Source organism: Penicillium cataractarum (assembly GCF_028827025.1).
Source record: "Penicillium cataractarum strain IBT 29864 chromosome Unknown utg000007l, whole genome shotgun sequence".
In the NCBI taxonomy this organism is placed as follows: Eukaryota; Fungi; Ascomycota; class Eurotiomycetes; order Eurotiales; family Aspergillaceae; genus Penicillium; species Penicillium cataractarum.
The window spans coordinates 3752987-3779129 of record NW_026622743.1 but is presented as its reverse complement, the minus strand read 5'-3'; the positions used below and the strand labels follow the sequence as shown (position 1 = coordinate 3779129).

The following is a 26143-nucleotide window of genomic DNA, read 5'->3' as shown; positions in this document are numbered from 1 at the left end:
GTAGGATGGAAGAGGGATTCAGAAGGAAGAAAGATTGTCGATGGTGGTTTGTTGTGATGCCGGTTCCGCTTTCCTGGAGTCTGCCACTATCCCGGAACCGGAATGTCCCTTTTATCAGCAAACAAATTTCTGATATCTACTGGGATCATTACAGCTATCGTTATCATAACTACACTATTCTTGAGAATACGCATTGTAAAGCATTGTGCTCATTTAGAGGCTGCATCGATATCTGGTGTACAAAATATGAACATGCTAATCTGACAAGGCTTCATTCAATACTTCAACATTGCAAATCATTGCAGGCAATGAGTAGCTAGCAATGCACAAGAACATCCCAGAGAATAGAAAAAATAGAGCCCGATAGAATATCAACCGCTTGAGGAGGGAGTGAGCTTGGTTTGCCATTGTTGCCTTGGCTGGAACCAATTCTTGTCCTGTTGAAGCTTTTTGGTCCTTTCGGGAGAAGAGCCCTTCCGACCTTTGCTTTTGTAGCGTCGACTCGATTGAGCCTGAGAGTTCTCCTTCTGCTCGTCCTTCAAGAGTCTCAGAGGCTCCTCTCTTTCTTTGACCTTCTTCCTTTCCTGCTCCAACACCCTCTCCACTTCTAATATGCGGGCGTTATGTTCTTGTCTTTTTTCTGCTTCCCGGCGCTCCTTTTGCTGCTTGTGCTTGAGTTTCCGCTTTTCACGCTTTTTGCGACGCCGTTCTTCGTCTCGCGTTTGCAGCTCGAATTGCACCTGATCAAATTGATCATTCGCCTGACCATCACCATTCTCAGGTCCATCGGCTTGAGCTTGGCCGTGATCTTCGGCTTGAGAGGTGACCTCAGCACCTGTGGCTTGATGGGCAATGCTCTCAGTATGCTCGTCCTCTCGTTCGGAGTGATCCTTGTCGGATCTTGAGACTGGAGGTAGTGGCAGTGGGTCTTGGGTGTCACTGCCAGAGTAAACAGATTTGGCAGCTAGGACACGGTGGAGTGTACCATATGCTGCAACCATTTCCTTGTATGTCTCCATGACTTTTCTCTTGCACCTTCTTTTCGACTCCGGCGAAGTTGCGTCAATAATACTGTTAAGTCTTTCAAGCATTTTCCTTTTCTGGCCTCGGCACCACTGCGAGTCTTCCTCATCTTCATCACTCAGGATGGCAGCGTCGTGGTCGCTAGAGTCCATTACCGGGCTGGTCGGATGTCTGGAACAGTCATCTGTAGTGACACCCAACCGGTCCTCGTCAACAATCACATTATTGGACTCTGGGGTCATTGCCAGCTCGGGTATTTGCAAATTTAGAGGCTCAACTGTGTCGGACGAAGCCTCGGCATCCCTTGTTACTGTCTCATCTTCTTCACCGTGGAAAAACTCTGAAAAGCCGTCCAGCAGGAAGTCATCACAAGGGAAGTCTTCTGCTGACTCAAAACCACACTCTCGAGAAGGTACGTACTCTTCACTCTGCGAATTATACGTGTCCTCTGAGATAAATCCGTCGAGTCCGTCATCGTCATTTTGCACAGGTCCTTTTTGGGCCAGCGGCGAACAAGGACCCGACTCTTGTGTCCTCTGTGTCGAGGGCTCGGGTGAAATCAAATTCACCGCCATTCCTTGGGGAGGAGTTTCCGGTCTCGGTCTTAGCCTGGCTCTCACAGAAGTGCTTGAGCCGCTGGACTCGGGCACAACCTCTCCATCAATCAAGTTGCGGATGGCCTGCTTATCCTCGCTCCGAAACAAGCATGTCCGTTCCCAGCCCACTGCAATCTCTTTCTTCACAGTTGAATGGGCCATGATTCTCCGAATAGTTGCGGCGAATTCTCGGGGGTCGGCCTTAAACTCATGTGTTTCATCGGCTTCATCCTCGACTTGGGACATGATCCAGTCCGCGTACAAGTCACTGATACGTTGGAACATGCCATGGTTCAAAGGATTGAAGTATTGACCCCCATGACGAGCAATACACACACAAAATATGTTTTTCAACCAACAAGTGATGAAAAAATCAGGATTGATGGGGAACTTGTACCCATCAAGTAAAAGCAATCGGCGGGGAGCGATTTTGCCCGTCGCTCCTGTAGGGTTAGTCTTGGGATCAAAGATAAGGTTGACCCAGTCCAAAAGATGGAAAGGCTCAACCCATCCATCCAGAGTGAAGCAAACAGGAGTGCCATCAAAGTTGTCTTGCAATTGTTTGATTCGGTCCACTTTGAAAGTGATCCACGGCGGCAAAGGTTCCCCGACATGGGGAACGCAACATATGACCGAAGCCACTTTCCGGGGCTCTAAACGTCGACCATTTACAGTCTTAGGCCGCGGAACTATGAGACGCTTGTTCCATCCGGAAGTGGTTGTCACAAGAGCAAGATCTGTCAAGACAAAGACCTTGTCCTCCGAAACTCTGAGCTCATGAAGATCTTTCTGGAATGTTTCGGGAAATTGTCGCAGTCTCGCTTTTTTTGTCTTTTCGTCCTCTGTAGTGGTGTGGAAGTCCCGCGCGCCTTCTATTTCGCGGCGAAAACTTGGGTTTTTGTAGATGCTTCCCCACTTCTGGACATTCGTCTCAACTTTCTCGAAAAGTCTCAAATATGAGTTTGTTATATCGTCAAAAAGTGGCAGTCTTTGCATAGGGAACCGGAACTCCATCCAACGCCGGTTCCAAACCATAGCTCCATTTTCCTGCCGCTTGGACAATTTTGTAAGCTTTCGTTTCATATTGTTTGGGACTTTGGTTTGAGGGGCACGAGTCCGTCCCTGTGCATCATCGAGGGTCATTGTGCTCCGCCAAACCCCTGTATTGTTAGAATCAGGGATTTCTGCCAGAGTCTGACCAACTCTGTGAGTAGTCAAGTTGTTCGTATCACGGTTGCTTTGCGCGTTCCGTGACTCACTAGTTGCACGCAGCGCTTTAGTATTCGGGCTGACCAGGTTAGAGGTGGCTTGAGACTGATGGGGTTTTTGAGTAGCGCGGGCTCTGCTGGAAGACTGTCCTCGATTGCTGCTGGGTCTCAGTTGTACAGGAGCCGGGTGTCTGGATGTAGCAGGCCCTGGCATAGATGAATGGTGAGTTGATGCACGAGGCATCGTTCTTGGTCCCTTATTGGGACTAGGATTCGGGGCTGGGGCCGGCTGTTGGAGAGCAGTCCCGGGACCGCCAGAGCCAGTCCTTTTGTTCAAGATTAGGACAGAATCCAAAAGCTGCATCACCCAAGGATGTCTCTTGCGAACCTCTTTGCTGTGCCTCTCGAATTCAGCCTCGCTCCTGGTTCTTGTCATGTAGACTGGACCGAAGACGTTGTAATCCGAGAGTTGACTGAATAGATTTTGCAGCGAACAACTAGAGGTTGTGGCAGCAAAGACAGAGTCTCGAGAAGGAGGTTTTGGCTTCAAACTAGAATCAATATCAGGGCCGTCACTCAGGGAACAGTGGCAAGGCCCAAAATACTAGCGTGCTTGTGGAATACAAGTGAGCCCTGAAAATGATAGTGGTAAGCAGTTGCAGAAAAACCAGCTATTTCCGCAGAGGTAATGCTCGGACTGGGCTGCGTGACTTACCAGCAGTTTTGAAAAAGATGAGGATGGGAGGGTTGTCACCCCAAAGTCTCAGAAGGATGAGTTCGGTGATTCAAGCTTGAACTAAGGGCAGAACGATCAGGAAAGGTTCGCAGAGGATGTCGACGCAGGGAGAGGATGGGATATGATGGGAGAATATTTGGACCGAGGCGTGAGAGAGTGGACTGGATGTAAGGAATCCAGAGACAGGATAGAGGGCGCGCGTCTTGGAAGAGGGCTCTCACCTTCCTGTTGGTGTAGCTGGCAAGACGCGAAGCAACACACAGATAAATGAGACTGTTTTGAGTAAGCTGGGGTGATGGAAACGTGAAGCTGGGTATCCACAGACGAGGAGAAGGGAGTGATGAAGCGGTTGCAGAAGGATGGGGAAGTAGAGAGTGAGAAGGAAGGACGAAGAGAAAGTTGGTCTGGTAGGCGGCTCAGGGGAGAAGGAAGGTGACGAATGATGCGGAGGAGAAAGAGCAAGACTGAAGTGGAGAGTGGGAAATCCGGAAATGATAGAGGGCAGAGTACTCGACCTGAGAAGATATGGGAAACCTAAGGCAGCACTTGGGCGTAGCTGCTCCTGCAGCTACAACAAAGTCCTCCTATCCTTTTAGATACAGCACGAAAAGAGCATGTAGAGGATTTTATAAGTCACTCATACATTTATAATGATCGGGAAACAATGTCATACCATCTTTTCAATCATGAGGCTATGTTAATGTTGATAGATACTGAACCCCCAATCAACAGATATGGGAGTCAACAAAAAGGCAAGTGATACAGGAGGCAGAAGACGAATGAAAGACTGAATTTTTTAAACGAAAGATAAAAGAGACGGCTCTTAATAAAAATGTTGTAAAGGAAAGGATCTATAGGAAATGAATGAAACTTTTTAGTACCCCATGCTGTTAATCAAAAGTACGTATGGTTGGTTCTTTGGTGAGGTCCCCTATCCGTTCGAGGCTGCCGACGTTGCTTGTTGGGTTTCTCCTTTCTGACCCTGGCCCGTTGGGACGTCTGGGGCGTCAGAGGCCGTGATGAACTTGGCTGGGCTGGATCCTTTTTTGAGCTTGCTTTTGCGAGGGCTTGTAGAGCACTAACGGTCCCAGGTGCAAATCCAGAGAAAATCGGAGCTAAAGCTAGAAGCTTATTCTCGTATGTTTTCCTCTGCTTTTCTGGCGTTTGGGGATCTGAAAGTGCGCGAATTTGCATTCGATAAGCGCTTTCAAGGCCTGCTCCAGTCCAGATATTTTCGGTAGTATCTAGCATCTCGTCTGATTCGGCGCGTTCGTTGTCTCGAGGCCTGGGACCATCATGATCTGTCCGCACAGGGGTATGGGAGTTGATGATCTCAACAGAAGGGGCAATTACCCGGGTGCGATTTGGTGACTGATTTCGGGGTTCCAGGAGGGCTCCAGACATTCCGTAGAAAGACGAGGCCGAAATAGGCCTTTGTCGAGATGGTGAAGATGCTCGGAATATAGGAGTGGCTTCTTCCCGGATCGAAGCCTCTTCGTCAGAGTTCTCGCCATTTGAAGGTATGGAGTTTGATGCCGTATGGACAGAGCTCTCGTCATCAGATATCTGAATCATCTGCGACGGTCGTGGGATACAATGAGCCCGTAATGGCGATTCAAGGGAGGGGTTTTCTTTGGCAACTCCAGCATCCCTTGGTAGACTATTTGCAGGTGGAGGTCGGTTACGAGGCCCCGATGGCCGCTGTCTTTTAGGTGTCTCGTATTCATTCTCCGACGTGCTTGAAGAATCGCTTGTTGACTCGCGAGCGTGTCGACTCTCCTCGGGCTGCTGAGAAGAGCGCGGCGGAGAGATTGGCTGAGTTTGAATAACTTGTTGCCGGGCTGCTGATCTTGTTCTTGCTTTGATCGGAGTCACGGGCGCAGGCGTTGCAGGTATCCCCTTAACATGCTTGCGGAGGGCTTCTTCATCTCTAGAATGGAGATGGCTTTTTTTCCATGCTCTTTCGAGTTGACCTTTCAACAGGTTTCGATCCAGTAGGTGCAGAATGAAATCTGTCACATGTCTCGGGCCTAGAATGAAAGGAGCTTTCGCTTCACGATATTTGGTAGCTGCCTCTTCAGCATAGACCTTGTGCATCTTGGAGAACACACCACACTCTAGTGGATTGAAGAAAGGAGAACCTTTATGCGGTATACACACCAAGTAGATGCCTTTATTCCAGCAGCTCATGAATATCTCTGGAGTAATTCCATAACGGATCCCATCAACCAGCAGAAGTCGCCCTGGGGCGCCAGGACCCTTACTCCTCACGGGTTTGGTCTCTTTCTCGAAGACACATTCGATCCAGTCGAGGAAAAATTCTGCATTGGCCCATGGCTTGGCTGCGAAGGAGGTGGACACATTCCTGTAAACCATTCGTTGCTGATTGACAGCACTTGTCTTTGAGATCAGGTAAGGCGACAAGAATCGGTAGTTATCACTTCCGCAAATTATGGCAGACGTCATCTTCCGGTAATCTCCGTCGTCGCGAGTCGAGGCCTCAATGCATAATCCCTGATGCTCTGAGGAAATTGCAGTCACAAAACCCGTGTCGCCAAACACATAAAGGTGCTCAGATGGGATTTTCAATCCCCATTGCAGTTTATTAAGGAATGCCGGAAACCTGGCAAGTCTTTCTTCCTTGGCCTCTCGGCCCTCGTTCTTCAATTTCGCACTCTTGTAGGCCTTGCGCGCAGCATGAACACGGTCCTTGATAGCGCGGTTCCGCCTAAAAAGGTTCTCATAAAAGTCGTTGGCTACACCGACATCCTTGTTTGGATGATTGACAATGTGCATGAAATATCGGGCAAAGGCGCTCACTTGCTTTTGGTTCTCGAGAGGGAAACCATGATCGAGCCAGCGAACTATCCACTCTGCGACTGTAGCCTCGTCCTCGTCGCTCAAAATTCGGTTCGGACGTTTTGCAGAACCCACATCATCCAGGTTTGAAAGCCGGATGGCTGGGCTGACATCTTGGTGGGTTTGAGCCTCTCGTCTAGAGGCACCTTTACCCTTGGACTTGGCCATCACTACTTATGAGAGACACCAGTGGTGATTGATCGCTCTGGGCTGTCGACTGGAGTCCCGATTCGAAGGGGAAAATGGAAGACAGAGCCAAAGTACGAGCCTAGCTCTGATGAACTGGAGGCCCGACTCGCGCCAGCTTCTTGATTTCTCCCTCCTCGACCTCACAAGGAATGTTGGTTCCAACTGGGATGTTCCAGTTGCTGCCGATCGACGCTACCCAAGACGGGGCCCTCTGTTCGACCCAATGAGAGTTCAGTACCAGCCTACTAATATTGCGTAGTTCAAAATGGTCGTGAGAGCTCACCTTCGCTAGATTGTAGTAGAGTTAGAGCCAGACCCCGAAGACACGACCTCCAGAATAGCTTGGAGCAAGAGTGAATCGCACACTGGCAGTGGGAGAAATTTTTGGAGGGCGAAAAGCTCTAGTCCCTTTTAGGTAAATTATCAACAGTGACAGGTCCAAAAAGCTGTTCAGAGGAAGATTGAGAAGAAAAAACTGTACATGTGACATGGCTTATAGTTAGGAAAGCCACGATTCCACATTATTAGCCTGCCGTTACCGTGGGGGACCTAATATACAGGCCATCCCAATGGAGTTGACCTGGATAGAAAGGGCAATGATCGAGGAAGTATTCGGCTGTGACTTCTACAATACAGACCACTAGCGACGAGACTTGGCCTGAATTGCCCTACTTTCCAAGATCGAGGGATACCGCTTTCGAATTCCGAGGTATACACTAAGGGACTCGGCATAGACCTCATGGTAGAAAATTGGGCTTTTTGGGCTACCTGGAAGGTCTTACAGTATTTGACTCTGATGCTCTCCGCGTTCAAGTCTGGCACGTCTGGGGTTGACCCAGAAAAATTTGCGGTGACAGCCCGAAGAAAGCTCCACTCGCCGATGCCAATGTACCCACAATTCCTCATGAGTCGTCATCCTCCGGAGCCACTGGAAATACTCCAGCCTCTACATCGACGGAGAGCATAGACAATCAATGAATTTCTCTCAATGTGAAACAATCGTAAGGATATAGAAATCCCGGCCCTTGGTTGGCGAGTTAGACTTTTAACCTTAAATTTTCGGTCACTGGGCGCTTACATAAGAAATCGATTACGTCGCCGACGCCGTCCACGGGTTCACTTGGGAGCGCAACCTCCACTTACCACGAAGGACCATCATGGCCGACGACGAGCATTCAGGCTGCGCAAAAACACACCATCGCCATATGGCCAGGCTCTTGTGAAACACGATCTATCCCTACAACCATGGAGCAAGAGCCAGTGCCCCTCACTCATGGCAGACATGGTATGTGATCTTTCCTATCCTCCACTTTCGTCTCGATCTGTGCTAACGTTGCGCAGAGATGCTGACCCCAGTTGCGTGCTTGAACGGTCGGGTTTTTGACGACGATCCCGTCATTACCTACATGCTGCTGGACATGCCAACGGAAGAGCGACTAGCGTACCTCCCGACGTACTGGTCCGTTCTCGTCAAGTCTGCTTTGCTCAACGATGCGATCATCACCGAGGCCGATGGCTGGAAAGCTGCATCTGTCGTTACTCCCCCGGGTAGACATGTGGACAATGTGTGGACTCTCTTCTATGCTGGCTTCTTCTGTGTGCTATGGAAAATGGGGCTTTCTGGGTTCAAGGTACGATGGATCGCGAGATTGAAAGCGGAATAAACAGCTAACCCTATTCAGCGTCTCTGGTCTGAGTTCTCAGGCATGACCGACAATGCGAAGAAAATCGGCCTCCACGGGCAGAAGCGGTACTATTACATCTTCAGCATAGGGACCGAGGTCGAGCACCGGGGGAAAGGTAGGAAACGCCGGCTGTTGTCTTCCAAAAACAACTTACTAACAGTGCTACAGGTCTCGCCAAAACCATCATGCGCGAACACATGAGGAGGGCTCAACTCGAAAACGTCCCCATTTGGCTGGAAGCCACGACACCCAACTCACGGAAACTATACCTCTCGATGGGATTCGAGGAGATCGAGGAGATCACACTTGGGAAAGACAAAGTCGACAGAAATGCGAATCTTCAGCCTGGTGGCCCGGGTGTACCGCTCTGGGCGATGGTCTGGTGGCCTGAACAGCAATCTGGTCATACCTCTTCATCCTAAGAGAATCAATATTCTTTATCCCGCCATTTTCCTAACCTACGCATCGTCTATTGACTACGGCATACATTCATACTACAATACACACGAATGATCTATCACCTGGTGTTGTCTTCGAGAATTTGGATCCGGTCTAGATCTCGGGACAGTCCGCGTTTGAAAGAGAAATAATTACAGTACAGGGCTTCTTTATCAGGGCGCCAGAAGAAATGGTTAAACAAATGAAGGCGGAAAATGAATAATACCGACCAGCTTACAATTCGACTTGCATATTGACCAGCCTAACAGTATATCCGATTAGCAGACACTCTCCAGCAAGTTGAGGTCCTTGGGGATAACACCGCTCTTGACAGCATCTAAAATCAGATTAGCACCCACTCTGTCACCGTCCTGCAGCACAACTATAACTCACCTTGATAAGACCAGCGGTAATCATTCAGCTGAGCCTTCCAAGTCCAAAACACCCAACCTTGCTGCTTTTCATAAGAATGCACCTGGGCAGCAAACCACTTCGTATAAAAGTCCGTGTTCGAGCTAGGGTCCCAATCAGATGTCGACTGCACATCATCAGGGACAGATAAGCTCCATTCACCGACGATGGTCGGGGTATTGCTGTCACGATTATCGTTGCAAGATTCGTTTATATAGCTATCGCGAGAGACGTTGACGCTGGTGTCCCATTTGAGGTACCGGTGGTCGTCATAGGCGGCATAATAAAGGTCATCGAGGTATTGATTTGGGTCTCCAGAGCCCCAAAGCTCGTCCATCATCTGGATATGGAGATAGTCGTTTTTGTCAATGCCGGCGCTGGTCTCGTTGGCACGGATGCGCTAGAAGGAATATAAGTATTTCTGGACGATACAATATTTGTTGGGTCTTACTTCAAAAGCCTTCGGGTAGTAGTTCTGACGCATAGAGGTGGCCTTGTCATTATCCCGAACAGGCTCATTGACAACCTCGAGCATGCCAACGTTCCGGAACTCGTTGACAGTATGAATAAGACCGGTCATCCACTCGAGGAACTTCAGAGCACGCTCGTACTGGTAGTCAACATAGAATCCAGCCTCCGGGGCCATCTGACCCGTAAAAGCATTCTCAGCAATTTGAGCACCAGGGGCACCATGCAGATCCATGATAATGTACATGCCAGCATCACTAGCCCAGCCACAAAGCTTCTTGACGTAGTCCAGACCACCTTGAGGGAAGTGCTCGCTATCCGCGTAGACCAAGTCTTCGCGAAGCCAGTACCCGACTGGCACACGGATGGTGTTCAGACCATAACTGACCATCTCGGTGATATCGTCTTGAGTGATCCAGCTGCCCCAGTGCTTCTGGAAAGCGCTATTGGCAGCGTCCTGGCCGAGGGAGCTCACGCAGTCAAATTCCGATGCTTGACCACCACAGCCCATGTCACTCCAAGCGCTCTCGCCAATCCATGGCTCGAAAACGAATTGGGATCCCAAGTTGACACCACGAATTTTGCCGTTGGATGTCGTGAAAAGGTTCGTACCATCGCTGGCTGTGATTTCCTTGTTGGTTTTAGGCAACCAAGCGGCAGCCAGGGTAGAAAAGGCGCCCAGCGCAATAATCTTAGAGAAGGCGCCCATAGCGATGAAAAAGCAGCGACTTGGATGAGCTGCTTATCGTCGATAGGACGGCCAACTAAGACTAAATATCATTTCCAGGGTCTGGTAAGTACCCCACGATCTACCTTGCGGAACGCCCCTGATCTGCGACTGCGACAGTCGCAGTTTAGGTCAGGGGATGTAACCAATCGGCAGACTCATAGACGTGATATAAGACCAGAAAAGCAATGATGTGCGGTGTTTCAAAGTTGACGATTTCCCTAATTGGGAATTGGCGTCACAGTTCTTGAACGCCACGATGATCTTGGACCCGGAATCGCTGGTTGCGGGTTGCTCTGCTCCACTTGCCCTTCTGGATAACTAGATTATCGGCCTTTACTTAAGCATTTGTTTGGAATTACGGGTTTCTTAAACTCATTCTGAGGATGATTTGGTTTTGATGAAGGCCATAGACCAAAATTTGGGGGCCACACTAGTATTTCGGGCCCTTGTCATGCTAAGGTATTGATCGGCCCTGATAATCAGCAGGATAACGTAGTCACAATTACAATTAGCATCGATGCATTACTACAAAGAGTGAATGGTCGTTCCAGAGAGTAAAGCTGGGCATATTCGCAAGCAATCTTCTCTCAGTTTCCCCTTTGCACGGGGTAGGTAGTATTTGGTCGTTGTTTCAGATTTGGTGGATTGGCTCGGCATTTACTTGCTAAGTGTGAACGCAGCACTCTAGACTATTACAGCTTATGTTAGATGCTGCCATTATCAGCACAATTGAAACTACTGTGCGGGATTTCAACCATTGTGTTTGTTGTGGGGTTTCAACCATCGTATCTGTTGTGGAATCGGTCTAGCTTTAGACCTGATACCTAAGTGTCGGAGTGCCATCCTTCGCCGGTCCTCGACAACAGGGAGGATTATCACGTCGGATAAGATCCAACGAGACTAAACGCCCTAAAAAGGTGTTAGAATATTTCCTCTCAGCCACCCAAAACGCATACCACAGCTCTGAATCGACCAAGTATGAAACTTACTGTTGATGAACAACTGCCAGATCCTAACCTCGGACGATACCACGGCCAAGGTCAAGGATCACTCCATTGGCAATGCCAATTTTAGTGCCCTCCGGATCCATCTTGAGACTGGACACTGACCACGCTGAGAATGATTAGCAACAGAATTGTCTAGTCATAAATGAATTTAAGATGAACTCATTATGATTGAGTTCTAACGTTCCATTGATAATAATTCAAATAGCTCTAGCATCCGTTGGTCATCTTAGCTAGTAGTACCTACTCTCTCATACTATGCTCAGAAATCACGGAACAACGATCCTCCTATTATAATATGCAGTGGTCAGTCAATTCTAGTCGGGTCTGTATAGACTACTTAATCACCAGAATTCAAGATCAGCTATTTTAATCATAGTATCGTACAAGCCTAAGAAGTCCTAGCTGCATACCAAACCCTCTTTACTCAACCTAAACCAACCCACCAAAAAGCCTCAAGTCCCACGACTGCGACCGTAGCCAACCTAAACCTACACTAGAGTATATAGCAATGCAGAATATACCCACCCTCCACCCTCCTCTCCCAGTGCCCACAAAACCCCCCAACCCCATAAAAGCCGCATCCAGGTCGATCCAAATGGCAAAGCAACAAAGTGGAGAACCCAAAAAGAGGACAACCGATCATGCGATCCAAACTCCACCCTAGACCCAAGCCTCTAACAAGCTAAAGCGCCCGCACAAACTACTGTATTCACGCTACGTGCCATTGTTCTAATCCGGACTCGCGGGGAAATCTCGGCCGGCCGAGAGAACTTCAAAAACACTAGCGCCATTCCACGCGGCAAAACGCCCAAACAACGATAGTTACGATACAAATACGAGATTGGAATCATTGGATTGGGGGAGCACTAGGTCCCGTTACTCCCGTAAGGCTGTGAGCTACGAATGAGAAGCTCGAGTTTAGGCCAGGGAGCCGAAGGGGGAAATGAGTCGTGATAGTTTGGACTGTTTTAGGCGGATAGTCCCGGATGAGGAGGGGGTATGACTGCAGCGTTCGTTTCCTGGTATTGAAACTTGGGGTTAGGAGTACGCGGTATATAACTATAGGTCGGGTTGCCGGGTTGGAGACGGAGGGGGAGGTGATTTATTTGAAACGGGGATTTGCTATGATATCACCAGGGTGGATCGGGGATCGAGGGACTCTGATCGCGCATCGACTTTCTTTCCCTTGTCGCAGGACTTGACGGGCTTGCGATCATGAATACAAGAAGATGAAGCATACTGTGGACAACTCGGTTAGGTGTTGTGCGGACATCGCTTAATCACAAGTGGGTGGTGTTGTTTAAACCGCACTGACTAGCTCAGTGCCCATGCAGGGTATACAAGAATAGAAACAGGATCGAGACGGTGAGCATGCCATGCCACCAGAAATACCCTTCCCTGGGTCATACACAGATTTCCAAAAAAATTTCCACAAAATTCCCTCCAACGCCTTGATGCACAGAACCCGACAAAAAAAAGAAAACAAAAACTAATCACAACCCCGAGCCAGTGGACTCTCATACAACTGGACTCGTGCCGCTCATGCTGGGGAACAGCATAACATCCGACACTCGGCCCAGGATATTCCGCATACCCCAATCCTCCATAGGCAACATTGGACCACCAGCTGTGACCATGTTAGGCGGCAGCGCCGGGGTAGTATCGATCGAAGGCGGCGAGGGCAAAATCACTGGCGAGTACGTCTGTCCAGGCACAGGCACGGGAGGCGCCGCCGGTTTGCGCGTGCGGAAAGTCTCCCGAATCTCACGCAGTGCGAGCAACGACGAGGACAAATGCCTGGCCGAATCGGTGCGATTATTATGTTCGGCATCCCCATCTGCATAGACGTGATCGGTCAGGACCTTCTCCAGCCGATCTATCAGCTCCCATGTCTGGGGGCCGTCGTGATTAGCGACTAGCAAGAAAGCGGATGCGATGGATCGCTGCAGACTGATCCATGATCGGGAGCAATGTGAGTTGATCTCGTGCAGCTCGACAAAGGCATCGACGGTGCCAATCAGACTGCTGATGCAGTCTTCACGGATCAGAGCTCGGCGCTGATCGTCTAGGTGTGCATGTCGGTCTAAGGACACTCGACAAATCACGGAGACAAGATACGAGGAATGCAAACGCAACTCCGTGCGCTCTATATGATCGGCAAGCGACCGGCATTGATCGCGGTTTCGCAGGTGCGGGGTCGCCTCTGCGATCATATGCTGGATGCGCTGCTTATACTCGCGAATCTCGTGGTACCGAGGCTCCTGAGTTTCAGGGTACATGCGGGATCGCAGCACTTCCAGCGCCAGCGAAACCACACGGCACAGGGTCTCAAAGTATGTTCGATGGCCCGGCATGGATTTACGATCAAAGGGAATTTCGGGTTGGCTGACCATGGTGATGGATGGTCGGTCATAGGCGAGGGAGAAATGGCTATTTTGGAATGCCATGGTCCACCTGCGTTGCATTAGCATCGTGCGCTCAGCAAGGAACCCCTAAGAGCGGAAACTTACCAAACACGCCTTCGATTGGCCTGCTCCTCGAGTGAAAATCCGGTTGATTCAACATGAAGTCCGAGCACGAGACACATACGCTCCGTCATGCCTATGAGGTGCATTAGATGAGAAGCACGTCGGTGGTGCTCGGTGTGTCAACGTACCAAGTAATGTATAAGAAGCACCAGCGTTCATATTATATGAGAGCACATTGCTGATTATAAGCAGGATCTGAATAACCTCTACAGTCGGCTGCGAAACATAATTCAACATGCGCAGGCATTGATATGCACAAGAAACTATGAAGGATCGTCAGTATAGACTTGACAAGTGGGCCGACGGGGTCAATCCATTTCCTTTCCCGGGAAGACTTACCGTATATCCATGAAGTCAATTCACGATCGGCACTCGGCAGATCGGACAATTGACAGCCCGAGGCCAGCACCGCAAAAAGCAAGCTCAGAAAGGGCAAGTCCATACCAAACGGCTTGACTAACCCATTAGCATCCGGCTTATAGACACCTCCAGCTCGCCGTCTCCCTTCGATTAATCGATTCGTCTTTTGTTCCAACGCGTCGAGGTCGGGGAGGACGGGATACAACACTGCACCGATATCTTTATAAAAGCTCAAAAATCTGCAAATCCTCCATGTCAGCAAGTCCCAACGCCGCATATCCTTCTGTGATTCTTCCGCGCCACATACCGTCGACACTGCTCATCTTCCGGGAGCACCGCACACACCCCAGCAATATTGAAAGTGTAGGGATCAGAGGACCACAGATCCACAAATGGATAAGCGGCCGACTCGTTGCCCAGCGCGAGTTCCGCCAGCAGATCCTCCTGAGGTAGCGCCTGCGCCATATCCTCAGAGCCCTTGGATTTATCTAGAATATCGACGAGCGCAGACCGAGACCCGAGATGGACAGCGCCCGTCCTCAACACGTTGGACCCGTACACGCCCTCCGACCGGGTCGAACTCTTTCGTTCCGAAGCTATCGTCATTGCCTCGGAGCGTTTCCGAGACGAATGTGAATTGAACATGGAGTGCAGACTGCCCAGAATCTGCTCCATAGCGACCATCTTGGTATTGATCTCATCCCACTCTTCCTGCGAGATGTCAATTATCTCTGGTAGGTCCGGGTCATCGCTGGAGGAGGGAATAGTTTGGTCGGGAGCGTAGGAGCCATCGCGCAGAGTGGGAGGAGGGGGCGGCGCAGACGCATCGTAGGATGGCGAAATACCGAGCGAAGAGAAGGAGGGCTGTAGCGGCGTGGAGGACGCGGTACCGGCGGACACGGGCACGGGGAGTTTGGCGGCAGGAGGTGGGCGACCGTAGGAACAGGTGAAGTTGCGCTTGACACAATTGCTGCAGGGCACGTTGCGGTCGCAACGGACTTTGCTGGCGCGGCAGGGTAGGCAGGTCTTGCACTCGCGCGGGCGGCGGCGGATGGGATATGTCGGCATGGTTTCAGAGCCCCGCGGTGCTGGGCGAGCTGGAACGGCTTGCTTGCCTGCGGCGAGCGGAGGACAGAAAAGGGAACGGCATAGGCAGATCGAATGGGGTCGGGAGCAAAAGCGATTAGGGCGAGGCGAGGACGTAGCTGGCCCTCGGACTCGACACTGGGTAGAGGACGTGAAAGTGCGACTAGGGCGACTACTAGGCGACTAGTTGACTGGTCGACTGGTTGACTAGGATGAGAGCAACGTTGAGGGGGCGGATGCTTAGTCCGATTCGTACAAGATCAAAAGGAACGGGCTAGAGCCGCCATGGGCGTCGACCTTTGGACTGAGAATCGACTGGGATGAGGTCCGTGAGCGGAGGAGCGGGATGTGTCGAATTTCTGGGGAAGAAGGGCTTGTAGATTGGAGATTGGAGAATGCAGATTGGCAGAGAAGATCGAGGCCCGCCAAACGTGCTAAACCACTGGAGTAAAGTGAGAGGTCAACTAAATTGATCCGAACTGCCGAGGATGGCGTGTGCTGGTGCCGATCATGAAGTCAATTTTGCAGAAAATGACGGGACGGGGGCCCTAAAGCGGGAGCTCAACTGCGCCGGCAGGGGAGGAGTAATCTAGAGGTATGCGAAGTGCCAAAGGAGTGCTTCCAGAGTGCGAGGCCAAGCAAAGTAGATGATTTCATAGTCAAGTTGAGTTTCCTTGGTTCGTGGCGCCAAAAGCGGACAGTCGCCTGAGACAGCGGGCATCCCAGTTCTCCGTAAGCCAACCAACTTGAACGGGCTAACTTATAATTAACGACAGCTACTCCTGGCCTGATCCTGACTTTAATTTACACTTTTTTATCCATGCTATTGGCTTCTATTAGCTAGTCATCATAATAAATGCATTCGCTATGCGGCTGGCTTGGCCTAAATAGAGCAATCCCTTAACCCGAGTCAGACCTTTAAAAAGCCCCCATGAGATGCAAGTACCTATCAATGCAATGCCAAGAAAAAAATAAAAAGAAAAGAAAAGAAAGTTCAATCATCCGTGTTTCCATAGTCCCTAGTCGCCGAGTCTATTCTCTTCACGGCTGAGACACGACTCACGAAGTGGTCGGGTTGGCCGCTTTTTTCTCCGAGATCTGCGGGACGATCCACCAGTCATGCCACTGCGTCTTGGAGCCAATCTCGGGGATCACCACTTGAAGGTTCAACGGATTCTCCTCGGAAGGAGGCTTGTCACCGAGGAGCGCCTTCTTGACTGTCTCGATTGCAATGCTAGCCCCGATACAGGCCCGCATCATGTCCTTAATATCGCGCCGCCAGTCTTCTTCGATGGCAATCGACGGTTCTTTTGCGGGCGACGAGACGTCCTCAATAAAAGCGCCATTGGCAAGAGTTGCCTCCCAGGCCTTTCGAGCTTCGGTGATGGCCTTGGAAGCACGGTCCAAAATGGTGGCGTCCGTATCACCTTCCAAGGTAGCCTCGCGGTGGTACTCCTCGTAGGGAACCAGTTCAGGTAAGGAGATTGGGATAAAAGGCTTCATGCGAAGCTCATAGCGGAGCTTATCACTGGAGTAGGCGCCGGGCCCACCGGCAGACGGCAGAATCTGATGCCGAGCCAGTAGTACATAGAGGGCGTGAAGCGCGATCGCAAATGCATCGATCGCAATGATATGGGTCGTCAACCTCTCGAGATAGAGGAATGATCTATGGTATGCAGGAGACCTCTGCGCTGAACTTTCTTCGTGGCCACTGCTCACGAGATCGCGCTTTCGAGCTGCCACGGTGAATGTGCGAATGCGGTCAAGGTGACTAAGATGCGTTGAACAAATGTGTGACAGGTACCAGTAGATACCGGGTAGCTCTTCGGGGGCGTAAATAGATAGCTCAAATCCCATCTGCAGGATCAGCCGAAGCTGAATGAGTTTCTGGTGGTAGGCCCAGCTGCTGAGTGGGTAGGAAAAGGTAGCTTCGCCACCCTGGAATTGCAACGCAGGCTCTGCACTAAGATTTTGAAGTTGGAGGTCGAGCTCCTCAGCCTGGAAGTACATAATCTCAGCTCATGCAAGACTGAAGGGTACAAGGGGCTCAAACATACCTCCATCTGCAGATTGTCCCAGTCAACGGCAGTATGACAGATGGTTCGTCGGACCCGACAACGGTTCAGGCAGGCGGAGCGCACGGTGTCAACAAAAGGCTGCAGACATTTAATTAGCTCGCTAGGAGATTGATCGGACTCGGGATTGACCGTACCTGGGCAAAGCGTTTGACGAATCCTTCCATGATTTGTGCAATCCGGAACCGAGGGTCAGAAGGTAGCTCTACCTCGTCAGTATTCGCTCGAAGCAATATACTTGATGGCAAGACCAGCTCAGCAAGGTCGTCATAGAGGAATTGCCTAACCGATACAGCGCCAAGGATTGTCATGCCGTTGACAATCAAGGCCTGCAGGAGAGATCGGATGTAGACTGACGGCTGGGGTTTTCGAGATAGCAGAGTCCACACGGCGGTCTAGAATCAGAACTCAGTAAAAATGTGATCAACCAACTATTCCCATCATCGTACCTTGAAATTGCTTGGGCTGCTGTATCCCAGCATCTGTTGCATATCAATCGCATCTTGGCATAACCGCTTCATGTGGGCCAGAGCATCCTCCTGCTTGATGTGGACGATAGGCCGAGGCGGCACAGTACTGGCGAGCTTGCGTTGAAGCTTCAAGCTGAAAGCTTCTGGCACCGCCTTTCCAAGAGCAACGCTTTCTGTTACAGGCTTCAAGTGGGCCAGACATGATTCAAAGCTATCTGTCGATCCAGTATCCAGGATCTCAAGGTCTTGATCCACAGCAGCCAAAAACTCCCACCGTAGTTGAAGTCTGCTTCGAATCGCATCTCGAAGCTTTTTATCGATCCCCTCCTGAGACTCGACCCAGTTGACCGCCTGATCCAGCAGGCGATAGAAGTGCGATGAGTCAAAAGCGGACAAAAGGTTTCGATTGTATAATTGAGTGACAAAGTCTTCTTCCTGTACCACCAACCCAACCACCCGTCAGCAAAGTTGGTCATCTTCCCAATAGGTCATCATCCCACGCACCTCGTAGAAATATTCAGAGGCCACACGGGCGTGAACAAAGTCGCATGCCTTAACAAGTGCGAGACAATAGGTACGGAGCACAAGGCCGACCAGTGGGTTTTCGCTGGGCACTCGGTCGAACCGGGCGTCCTCCATTGTTCTCGGCACCGGCCACAATAGCTTATCGATATAGATAGACGTAAAAAGGGTCTGAGAAAGAGGATGTCCCATATGCCATGCCATCTGTACCGGTGTCAGCGGCATTCGATCCAAAGAAGATGTAGTATACCCACCTCATGGCAAAGCAGTTGGTCCATCAACCCCACCAGCTCCTCCGGTGTCAGGTCCCGTCGCACATCGTAGTCGTGTTCTAGCGCTTGCGCAAGGTTCTCGCCAGGTGCTATGTAGCCGCTGTCCATCTTGGAGTCCATGATCTATCATAAATTCCACAATATTGTCAGCAATCGGTCTTCTCCCGCACCATTTCTATCCTGGTACGACAATGACGCACCTCCAATGCGCCCACCGCCTCGAAGAGCGTGAACATTTCATCCTTGACGAGCTGGCCAGTCCGTAGTTCTGTGAGATAGCAGTCTTGTTAGTTCAAGGAAGAGTAGAATGAGAATGGGGTCAACTCTACTTGATGCGGCCTCTGTAAATTCGGCGGTGATGTCGCGCGGCACAGCGGACTGCGCAACCGCCCGCGGCGGGGGCACGCGAACCTCGTTATTCGGCAGCATCGCACAGAGATTTGAAGCTCTGCAGTCCGCTGCCGGTTCTTCTCATGGGATGGACGAGGAAATTGAGGGCAAAATCAACCGGCGAGGTAGAAGGTTGCGAATGGGGGAGAGGGGGTTTGGCGGGGGAGGAGGCTGAGGCGGGAAAAAGAAGGGCTTCGGGCTGGACGGGCAGTTGGGGCGCTCTGACGTGCAGACAACAGGTACCGGCCGGAACCCTCAAGAGTACAATTTGGGACAAAGGCTACGATCAATGGTTCTACTACAGATCCTAGGTATTCAGGTATTGGTGCACACAGAGAAGAAGGCGATTTCATGGTTTGTCTGTCTGTCCAGACAGATCTTGTATTGCTACACATGTACAAAAAGTTCAATTGTCTCGCCCGGGGTCCGTCTAAATCATCGCTTGTGTCCGATTCCGGCCCCAGGTCCATCTTTCTGCCAGAAGCATGGCTATATCATGCTGTCTCGATCATGCTCAGGGAGGTGCTGTGCTGGTCGTCTATTTCTCGGCGGCCTGGGCAATGGCCTCGGTGTTGGCCTGGGCGAGCGAGCGGACATCACCCTGCTTGCCGTTCTAAATGTCACAAAACACTCCGTTAGTTCCATCGATCCAATCCGGTAAATTATATCGGGTTCAACTAACCTCCCACTTGGCGAAACGGAGGTCCATCTGACCGCGGCGCTCAGCAGCGAGACGGGGAGTCTCCTTGAGGGAGCGGCGCACCGTCCGGGCGGCAATGGCCAGGTAGCGGTTGTAGCTGTTGCCACGGTTAGCACGGGCGAGAATTGGCGGGATCTGTCGAACCATACGTGAGGCCAGCGGCTTTCCAGGCGGCAGTCATTTTGAAGAGTGGATGTGGAGAGATGGGTGGTTCAATTGAAGGGGGTGAAAACGGCTCGGGTGAGTTTGGAAGCGTTCGACTTCGGAGAATCGGGAACTCTGGTCACGTGAATGGCAGTCCGATCTACAAGTCACGTGGATCCAACATCACCCATCATTTGCCTGTAAAAAGAGCTTTCTTTCCACGACGTTTGTCGATTGATTCGGGACTCGAAAAGGATTTATAGGCTTCAGGTGGTTTTCTTATGCAACCTCGTTTAGTATGGAGATTATTCGCGGGTTCAGCGCTCAGCACGAGATCGTACTGCAATATACCAGAGCCGAGGGAGAGAGAAGACTGATTCGAAAATTCAGAATCACTATGAAGCGTACTGGACCTCTCAGTCTCATTTCATTTCAACGCTACTCGATATGATGTGACGAATAAGTTTTTCCTTGTCCAGTGACATCATGAGAAATGGGGCTTACTATCAAAATCCAGCGCTTATGCCGAGAGATAGTCGTAGTAGACAGGACCCATCATATCAGTTCCTAGTATCAAAATGCATACTCTAATTCTCGGGCAATATCCAACTTTCCACGGAGTATAGGTAAGTCTGTCTGGCTGATCGAGGCAGCAGTAAGTAAAGGTCTTCGATTGCCTTCTAGCTAACTAGCAACCTAGAGCTTGCCGTTTGTTTGCAGACACGAAGGCACATACCTTGTTTACCTCTAGTCACCTCGATTTATTTGGCAACAGTTTGCCCCACGCTCTTCTCTTTATCCCCTCACATATCTCGCACTCCGTCCCCGAGCTCTCACCTCTCACCCGCATTCAACCATCCGTGTACCCAAGACCTACATCTATTCTTACGGTGAGTAGCTTCTCTTTATCGCATCGCACATCTCCTGTTCAGCAAGAAACACCTGCTACAACCTGCTGCATCTCCATTGAAAGCTGTTGAGTATCCTCGACAAGCTTGGTGGCTGATACGAGCAAGTCCGAGACAGGTGAGGCGCCCGAGAACTACCTTTCCACCCTACCCTTTCGCCCCAAGTTCCAAAGACCTATGGATTATCCATATCCTTCTCCTCCACAGACTCGGCTTCTCTTGTTACGGTTCGGCATCACAAAGAGATTTTTGCAAGGTGTCGGTGTCACATCGAACATTTTCATGCTTCTCGGCTCCGCCAGGTCTCCTATATACCGAGCGAGTCGACGAACAGGCTCTCAGCGCTGATTATATCTTGCCGTCTCTGAACAACTTGCCGTTGCCATCCTCGGAGGGCAAATCAGCTCGGATTTCTTCCTTTCATATCCATCCCTTCACAACCTCCAAAGTCCTCTGCAGATCATCTCCTCAACAAGCATACTAACTCTGATTCTGTCTCCTAGTCCATTGATACCCATTCAACAACAGATCGCAAAATGCCCTCCACTCGGAAGGGTGGAGGGGATGCCCCAACGGGCAGCGCTGGCAAGCCGCCACGCAAGGAAAAGCGCCAGTTGGTTCGCTGGGATCGTACGTTCAACTCCATTGTTTCTTGCATAAATCCCATTCATGCATCCTGGCACTTCTATCACAAGTGAAGTGTCGTCACGTCACTTCCACTCCCTTTGCTGGGGTGATGCATAAACATATTCATTCTTTGATGTCAAACTTTGAGAAACGTGTGTGCTGATAATTTTGATAGAGGACCTCGACACCCTCCTGCTCCTCACTGTCCAGTCGGCATGCAACCTGACTGGCGTCAAAGTTCCCTGGGAGAAGGTAGCCCAGCTTATGGGTCCAAAGTTCACCGAAGGAGCCATTGTGCAGCACCTGTCAAAGCTGCGTATCCGTCGTGAGGCCGCCGGCCAGCGCGTTCCTCCACCCCTGCGTCGCTCCGTGACTGCCGCTGCCGCTGCTGCTGGTGGTGGTAGAGCCCCCAAGGCGGGAAGACGAAATGCTCGCAGACGCAAGGGCCGCTCTGGTGCTATGGATGATGAGTTCTCGGATGGCCTGGACGCCCAGGAAGAGGAGGATTCCGATCCAGAGTATTTCCAGGGCAAGAAAAAGCGCAAGTCCGGACGTTATTCGCTCCCCACCTCTAAGAAGTCCAAGATGACCATGGATGATGATGACGAGGACGATGAGGATGCTCTGATGTGCGGCGGGGCCCCATTCCTTCAACACCTCCAGCCCGAACTTGACACTGACCATGCCGATAGCGACAGCGATGACAGTGATGAGGACTTTGACGATGAGTTCGATTCTGACTCCTACGACACCAAGATCAAGGCTGAGCAAGTTACCCCGACTCCTCGTCCATCTCGGGTTGTCAAGCTGCCTGTTAGTCTTCAAACCAAGGATCAGCACGGCATGAAGTCCATCCGTAGCATCGCCGACGCCACTCCTCTCCCTTCGACCACCATGGCAGGAAACCGGAACCAGACCTTCGTGTCCAACGATCCGGCTGTGATGAGCAACAACCCTGTTCCGACGTATGGAACTCAGGGCGCTTATTACCCCAGTCAAATGGGACCTGGCCAGGTCACCGGAAACCCGATTCAGGCTGGACAGAATCCATTCTATTGGCCTATGCCTACCCCAGTTGTCGGTGGCCAAATCCTTGCACCGGCGGATTTCAGCTGGTCTCCACATGCGCCTGGCTATGCTACCGGACGAGGTGGTGGTCTTCGAGTCTCCGGTCCTCCTCCGCCAAGCTGGGACCCAGCTCCAACTACTGCTGAAGATGCCCCAGGCCAGGCTATGGACTCCAGCGCTCTAGGCCCCGACACTCTGGACCCCAACACTTGGTTCATGGACGAGACTCTCTTCGTGAAGGATGATGATGATGAGGCTAAAGGTAGTCACAATCAGCATCCGGGTCAGGAGGAGTACTAAGCCACCCGGTAAAGCGGCGGTTCGTCAATCTCCCATACGGTGATGATCCCGACAGGTTTCGAAGCTGGTGACGCTAGTTATTTCTTCGATGATGGACATGATTTCGTTTCTTTTCTTCTTTTTTTTCGGTTGTTGATAAGGCGAAAGAGGTTCCCGCTCGCTTAACGGGCGCTGGAGCCTCATTGCTTTCAGCGTGACTTTCACGTCAGATGGATTTTGTGGAAGGGCTGCTTCTTTGGCTTGCAAATACCATTTTCTGTCAGATAGGAAGGCGCGACATACTCAGCAAGATCTCACAGCTTAGCATCATTCAATGATCATGTCCTCAAAGATAATTGTTAAGAGCGAAGTAAATAATCGTGTGGTGAAGTCGAGCGAATGGCTTGCTGATTTGAACTGGACGTATACATGGATGTTTTGAATTTGATTGGTCAAGCTCGCGTCTCCAACGTTTATCTCGACTCTTTTTCACGTCATCGAGTTGTTAACTCACCTTGAAGTTCTCCATTTGAAGCTTGAATGAGATGACGGCTCTAGATTTTTAAAATTGGATGATTACCTTTTATGAAAAGTAAGCTTAGGTGATTTTAAGAGTCGATCTTAGTTAATTGATTACTCTATGACACTAGGGTTGGTTGTATATATATATCCGCGGCTAGCACGGACCGATATTTTTCCAGCCAGATCGTTCACCTGATCTTGTGCTAATAGTTACTGCTGAGGCTATAGAGAATCACCTATACTACGAATTAGACTGAGATCCATTCTTTCTATTAATTCTACTTATCGGATTTCTTGACCTAACGGGATCCCGGTCAAGATAATCCGATGGACGTACACTACTAAGTACTCCGGTATATAGCCGGTCACCCGAAACCTCGGGAATGAGACAGACCACGTGACCCTTCTAGCTGTTTCTGCCGCCAAGTCTGGGGATGGGGAAGGATTAAGAAACGCCTGGAAAATTTTCGAGACTTTGGCTTCATCTTCCCCAGCTTCCCTCCCTTCTCTTCCATCTCCCTTCCATCTCACCCCCTCTCCTCACCTCCCAACCCGCATCAATTCCGGCTGGGTTTTCTTTCTATATCTCTATTCTAATACCTTCTCGTCCCTTTTTTTCGTTCTCCTGTTTAGCAATGCAGCGCGCCCTGTCTACCCGGACTTCGGTCCTCTCGGCCGCTTCCAAGCGTGCCCCCTTCGCCCGCTCTCCCCTGAACCTCCAGCAGCAGCGTTTTGCCCACAAGGTGCGTGCTACAATGCCATTGCAATTGGCTTCCGGATGGACTCTCCGATGACTGTCGGCTGCGATTTCCGTCGATTCCGAAGCTCTCCGTGTTTAACCCTGGCTGACCGCAAAGCAGGAGATCAAGTTCGGTGTTGAAGCTCGTGCCAGCATCCTCAAGGGTGTCGACACTCTCGCTAAGGCCGTTACCTCTACCCTCGGCCCCAAGGGTCGCAATGTCCTCATCGAGTCTCCCTACGGCTCCCCCAAGATCACCAAGGGTAAGTTGTTTGTCTCTCGGCGCGACCCTGAAACCCGGCTCGGCCTTCCGCGGCGATTGAGGGAAAAAAACAAAACAAAATGCTAACGTTGCATCTTCAATTCAAATAGACGGTGTTACTGTCGCCAAGGCTATCACTCTGCAGGACAAGTTCGAGAACCTCGGTGCCCGCCTCCTCCAGGATGTTTCCTCCAAGACCAACGAGCTCGCTGGTGACGGTACCACCACCGCTACCGTCCTCGGCCGTGCCATCTTCTCCGAGACCGTGAAGAATGTTGCTGCTGGCTGCAACCCCATGGATCTGCGCCGTGGTATCCAGGCCGCCGTCGATGCCGTTGTCGACTACCTCCAGGCTAACAAGCGTGACATCACCTCTGCTGAGGAGATCGCTCAGGTCGCTACCATCTCCGCCAACGGCGACACCCACGTCGGCAAGCTCATCTCCAACGCCATGGAGCGCGTTGGCAAGGAGGGTGTCATCACCGTTAAGGAGGGTAAGACCCTGGAGGACGAGCTTGAGGTTACCGAGGGTATGCGCTTCGACCGTGGTTACACCTCCCCCTACTTCATCACCGACCCCAAGTCCCAGAAGGTCGAGTTCGAGAAGCCCCTGATCCTGCTGTCCGAGAAGAAGATCTCCGCCGTCCAGGACATCATCCCCGCCCTTGAGGCCTCCACCACTCTCCGCCGCCCCCTGGTCATCATCGCTGAGGACATTGAGGGTGAGGCTCTCGCCGTCTGCATCCTGAACAAGCTCCGTGGTCAGCTCCAGGTCGCTGCCGTCAAGGCCCCCGGCTTCGGTGACAACCGCAAGAGCATCCTCGGTGACCTGGCTGTTCTCACCAACGGTACCGTCTTCACCGATGAGCTCGACATCAAGCTCGAGAAGCTCACCCCCGACATGCTCGGCTCCACCGGTGCCATCACCATCACCAAGGAGGACACCATCATCCTCAACGGTGAGGGTAGCAAGGACAACATCTCCCAGCGCTGCGAGCAGATCCGTGGTGTCATGGCTGACCCTACTACCTCCGAGTACGAGAAGGAGAAGCTCCAGGAGCGTCTGGCCAAGCTCTCCGGCGGTGTTGCCGTCATCAAGGTTGGCGGTGCCTCCGAGGTTGAAGTCGGTGAGAAGAAGGACCGTGTCGTCGATGCCCTGAACGCTACCCGCGCTGCCGTTGAGGAGGGTATCCTCCCCGGTGGTGGTACTGCCCTCCTCAAGGCCTCCGCCAACGGCCTGGACGGCGTCAAGCCCGCCAACTTCGACCAGCAGCTCGGTGTCAGCATCATCAAGTCTGCCATCACCCGCCCCGCTCGCACCATTGTCGAGAACGCCGGTCTCGAGGGCAGCGTCATTGTCGGCAAGCTGACCGATGAGTTCGCCAAGGACTTCAACCGTGGTTTCGACTCCTCCAAGGGCGAGTACACCGACATGATCGCCAGCGGTATCGTCGACCCCCTGAAGGTTGTCCGCACTGCTCTGGTTGATGCCAGCGGTGTTGCCTCCCTGCTCGGCACCACCGAGGTTGCCATCGTCGATGCTCCCGAGGAGAAGGGCCCCGCTGCCCCTGGTGGCGGCATGGGTGGTATGGGTGGTATGGGCGGCATGGGTGGTGGCATGTTCTAAACGTAGCCTCCTCCTTCATCGTCTCTCTCCTTCCCCCCCTTTGCCCTCTGTGAAATGATTTTCTCCCGCTGCATCCTTTTTGCATCGCCGCGCCGTTCCCTCGCGGCTCTGGACTTTTTGTAATGCCCCCGGTGTTGTTTTATTTACCTTTTGTTTTACTACCGTTTACCCTTTTCTTATACCTGTATTTCTCTGTGTCTCCTACACCTCTCTC

The 26143-nt window shown here is 51.3% G+C and overlaps 9 protein-coding genes across 9 annotated transcripts; 3 read left to right on the top strand and 6 right to left on the bottom strand.

The window, feature by feature from the left end:
- Nucleotides 1-371: 371 nt before the first annotated feature.
- On the bottom strand, nt 372-3263 carry N7496_008906 (uncharacterized protein; the record flags this gene model as incomplete). The annotated part of the gene is made up of 1 exon (XM_056701825.1): nt 372-3263. One exon carries the CDS (start codon nt 3261-3263, stop codon nt 372-374), a length of 2892 nt encoding a protein of 963 aa, XP_056553888.1.
- A 1194-nt stretch (nt 3264-4457) lies between these two features.
- Nucleotides 4458-6590, bottom strand: N7496_008905 (uncharacterized protein; the record flags this gene model as incomplete). The annotated part of the gene is made up of 1 exon (XM_056701824.1): nt 4458-6590. One exon carries the CDS (start codon nt 6588-6590, stop codon nt 4458-4460), a length of 2133 nt encoding a protein of 710 aa, XP_056553887.1.
- A 1266-nt stretch (nt 6591-7856) lies between these two features.
- N7496_008904 (GNAT family N-acetyltransferase) lies at nt 7857-8718 on the top strand (the record flags this gene model as incomplete). Its single annotated transcript, XM_056701823.1, has 4 exons — nt 7857-7896; nt 7953-8242; nt 8294-8411; nt 8465-8718. The coding sequence occupies 4 exons, from the start codon at nt 7857-7859 to the stop codon at nt 8716-8718; spliced, it is 702 nt and encodes a 233-aa protein (XP_056553886.1).
- A 294-nt stretch (nt 8719-9012) lies between these two features.
- On the bottom strand, nt 9013-10322 carry N7496_008903 (glycoside hydrolase family 5 protein; the record flags this gene model as incomplete). The annotated part of the gene is made up of 3 exons (XM_056701822.1): nt 9013-9071; nt 9128-9545; nt 9597-10322. 3 exons carry the CDS (start codon nt 10320-10322, stop codon nt 9013-9015), a joined length of 1203 nt encoding a protein of 400 aa, XP_056553885.1.
- Nucleotides 10323-12867: 2545 nt separating this feature from the next.
- Nucleotides 12868-15306, bottom strand: N7496_008902 (uncharacterized protein; the record flags this gene model as incomplete). Its single annotated transcript, XM_056701821.1, has 5 exons — nt 12868-13804; nt 13861-13951; nt 14007-14141; nt 14218-14477; nt 14546-15306. 5 exons carry the CDS (start codon nt 15304-15306, stop codon nt 12868-12870), a joined length of 2184 nt encoding a protein of 727 aa, XP_056553884.1.
- Nucleotides 15307-16383: 1077 nt separating this feature from the next.
- On the bottom strand, nt 16384-19092 carry N7496_008901 (N-alpha-acetyltransferase 35, NatC auxiliary subunit; the record flags this gene model as incomplete). Its single annotated transcript, XM_056701820.1, has 8 exons — nt 16384-17322; nt 17382-17480; nt 17537-17794; nt 17849-18304; nt 18374-18595; nt 18646-18786; nt 18864-18931; nt 18993-19092. The coding sequence occupies 8 exons, from the start codon at nt 19090-19092 to the stop codon at nt 16384-16386; spliced, it is 2283 nt and encodes a 760-aa protein (XP_056553883.1).
- A 499-nt stretch (nt 19093-19591) lies between these two features.
- Nucleotides 19592-19934, bottom strand: N7496_008900 (ATP synthase subunit epsilon family protein; the record flags this gene model as incomplete). The annotated part of the gene is made up of 3 exons (XM_056701819.1): nt 19592-19666; nt 19736-19850; nt 19903-19934. 3 exons carry the CDS (start codon nt 19932-19934, stop codon nt 19592-19594), a joined length of 222 nt encoding a protein of 73 aa, XP_056553882.1.
- A 1407-nt stretch (nt 19935-21341) lies between these two features.
- Nucleotides 21342-22800, top strand: N7496_008899 (uncharacterized protein; the record flags this gene model as incomplete). Its single annotated transcript, XM_056701818.1, has 2 exons — nt 21342-21435; nt 21608-22800. The coding sequence occupies 2 exons, from the start codon at nt 21342-21344 to the stop codon at nt 22798-22800; spliced, it is 1287 nt and encodes a 428-aa protein (XP_056553881.1).
- Nucleotides 22801-23936: 1136 nt separating this feature from the next.
- hsp60 (chaperone ATPase HSP60) lies at nt 23937-25929 on the top strand (the record flags this gene model as incomplete). Its single annotated transcript, XM_056701817.1, has 3 exons — nt 23937-24044; nt 24162-24303; nt 24413-25929. The coding sequence occupies 3 exons, from the start codon at nt 23937-23939 to the stop codon at nt 25927-25929; spliced, it is 1767 nt and encodes a 588-aa protein (XP_056553880.1).
- Between the last annotated feature and the right edge of the window lie 214 nt (nt 25930-26143).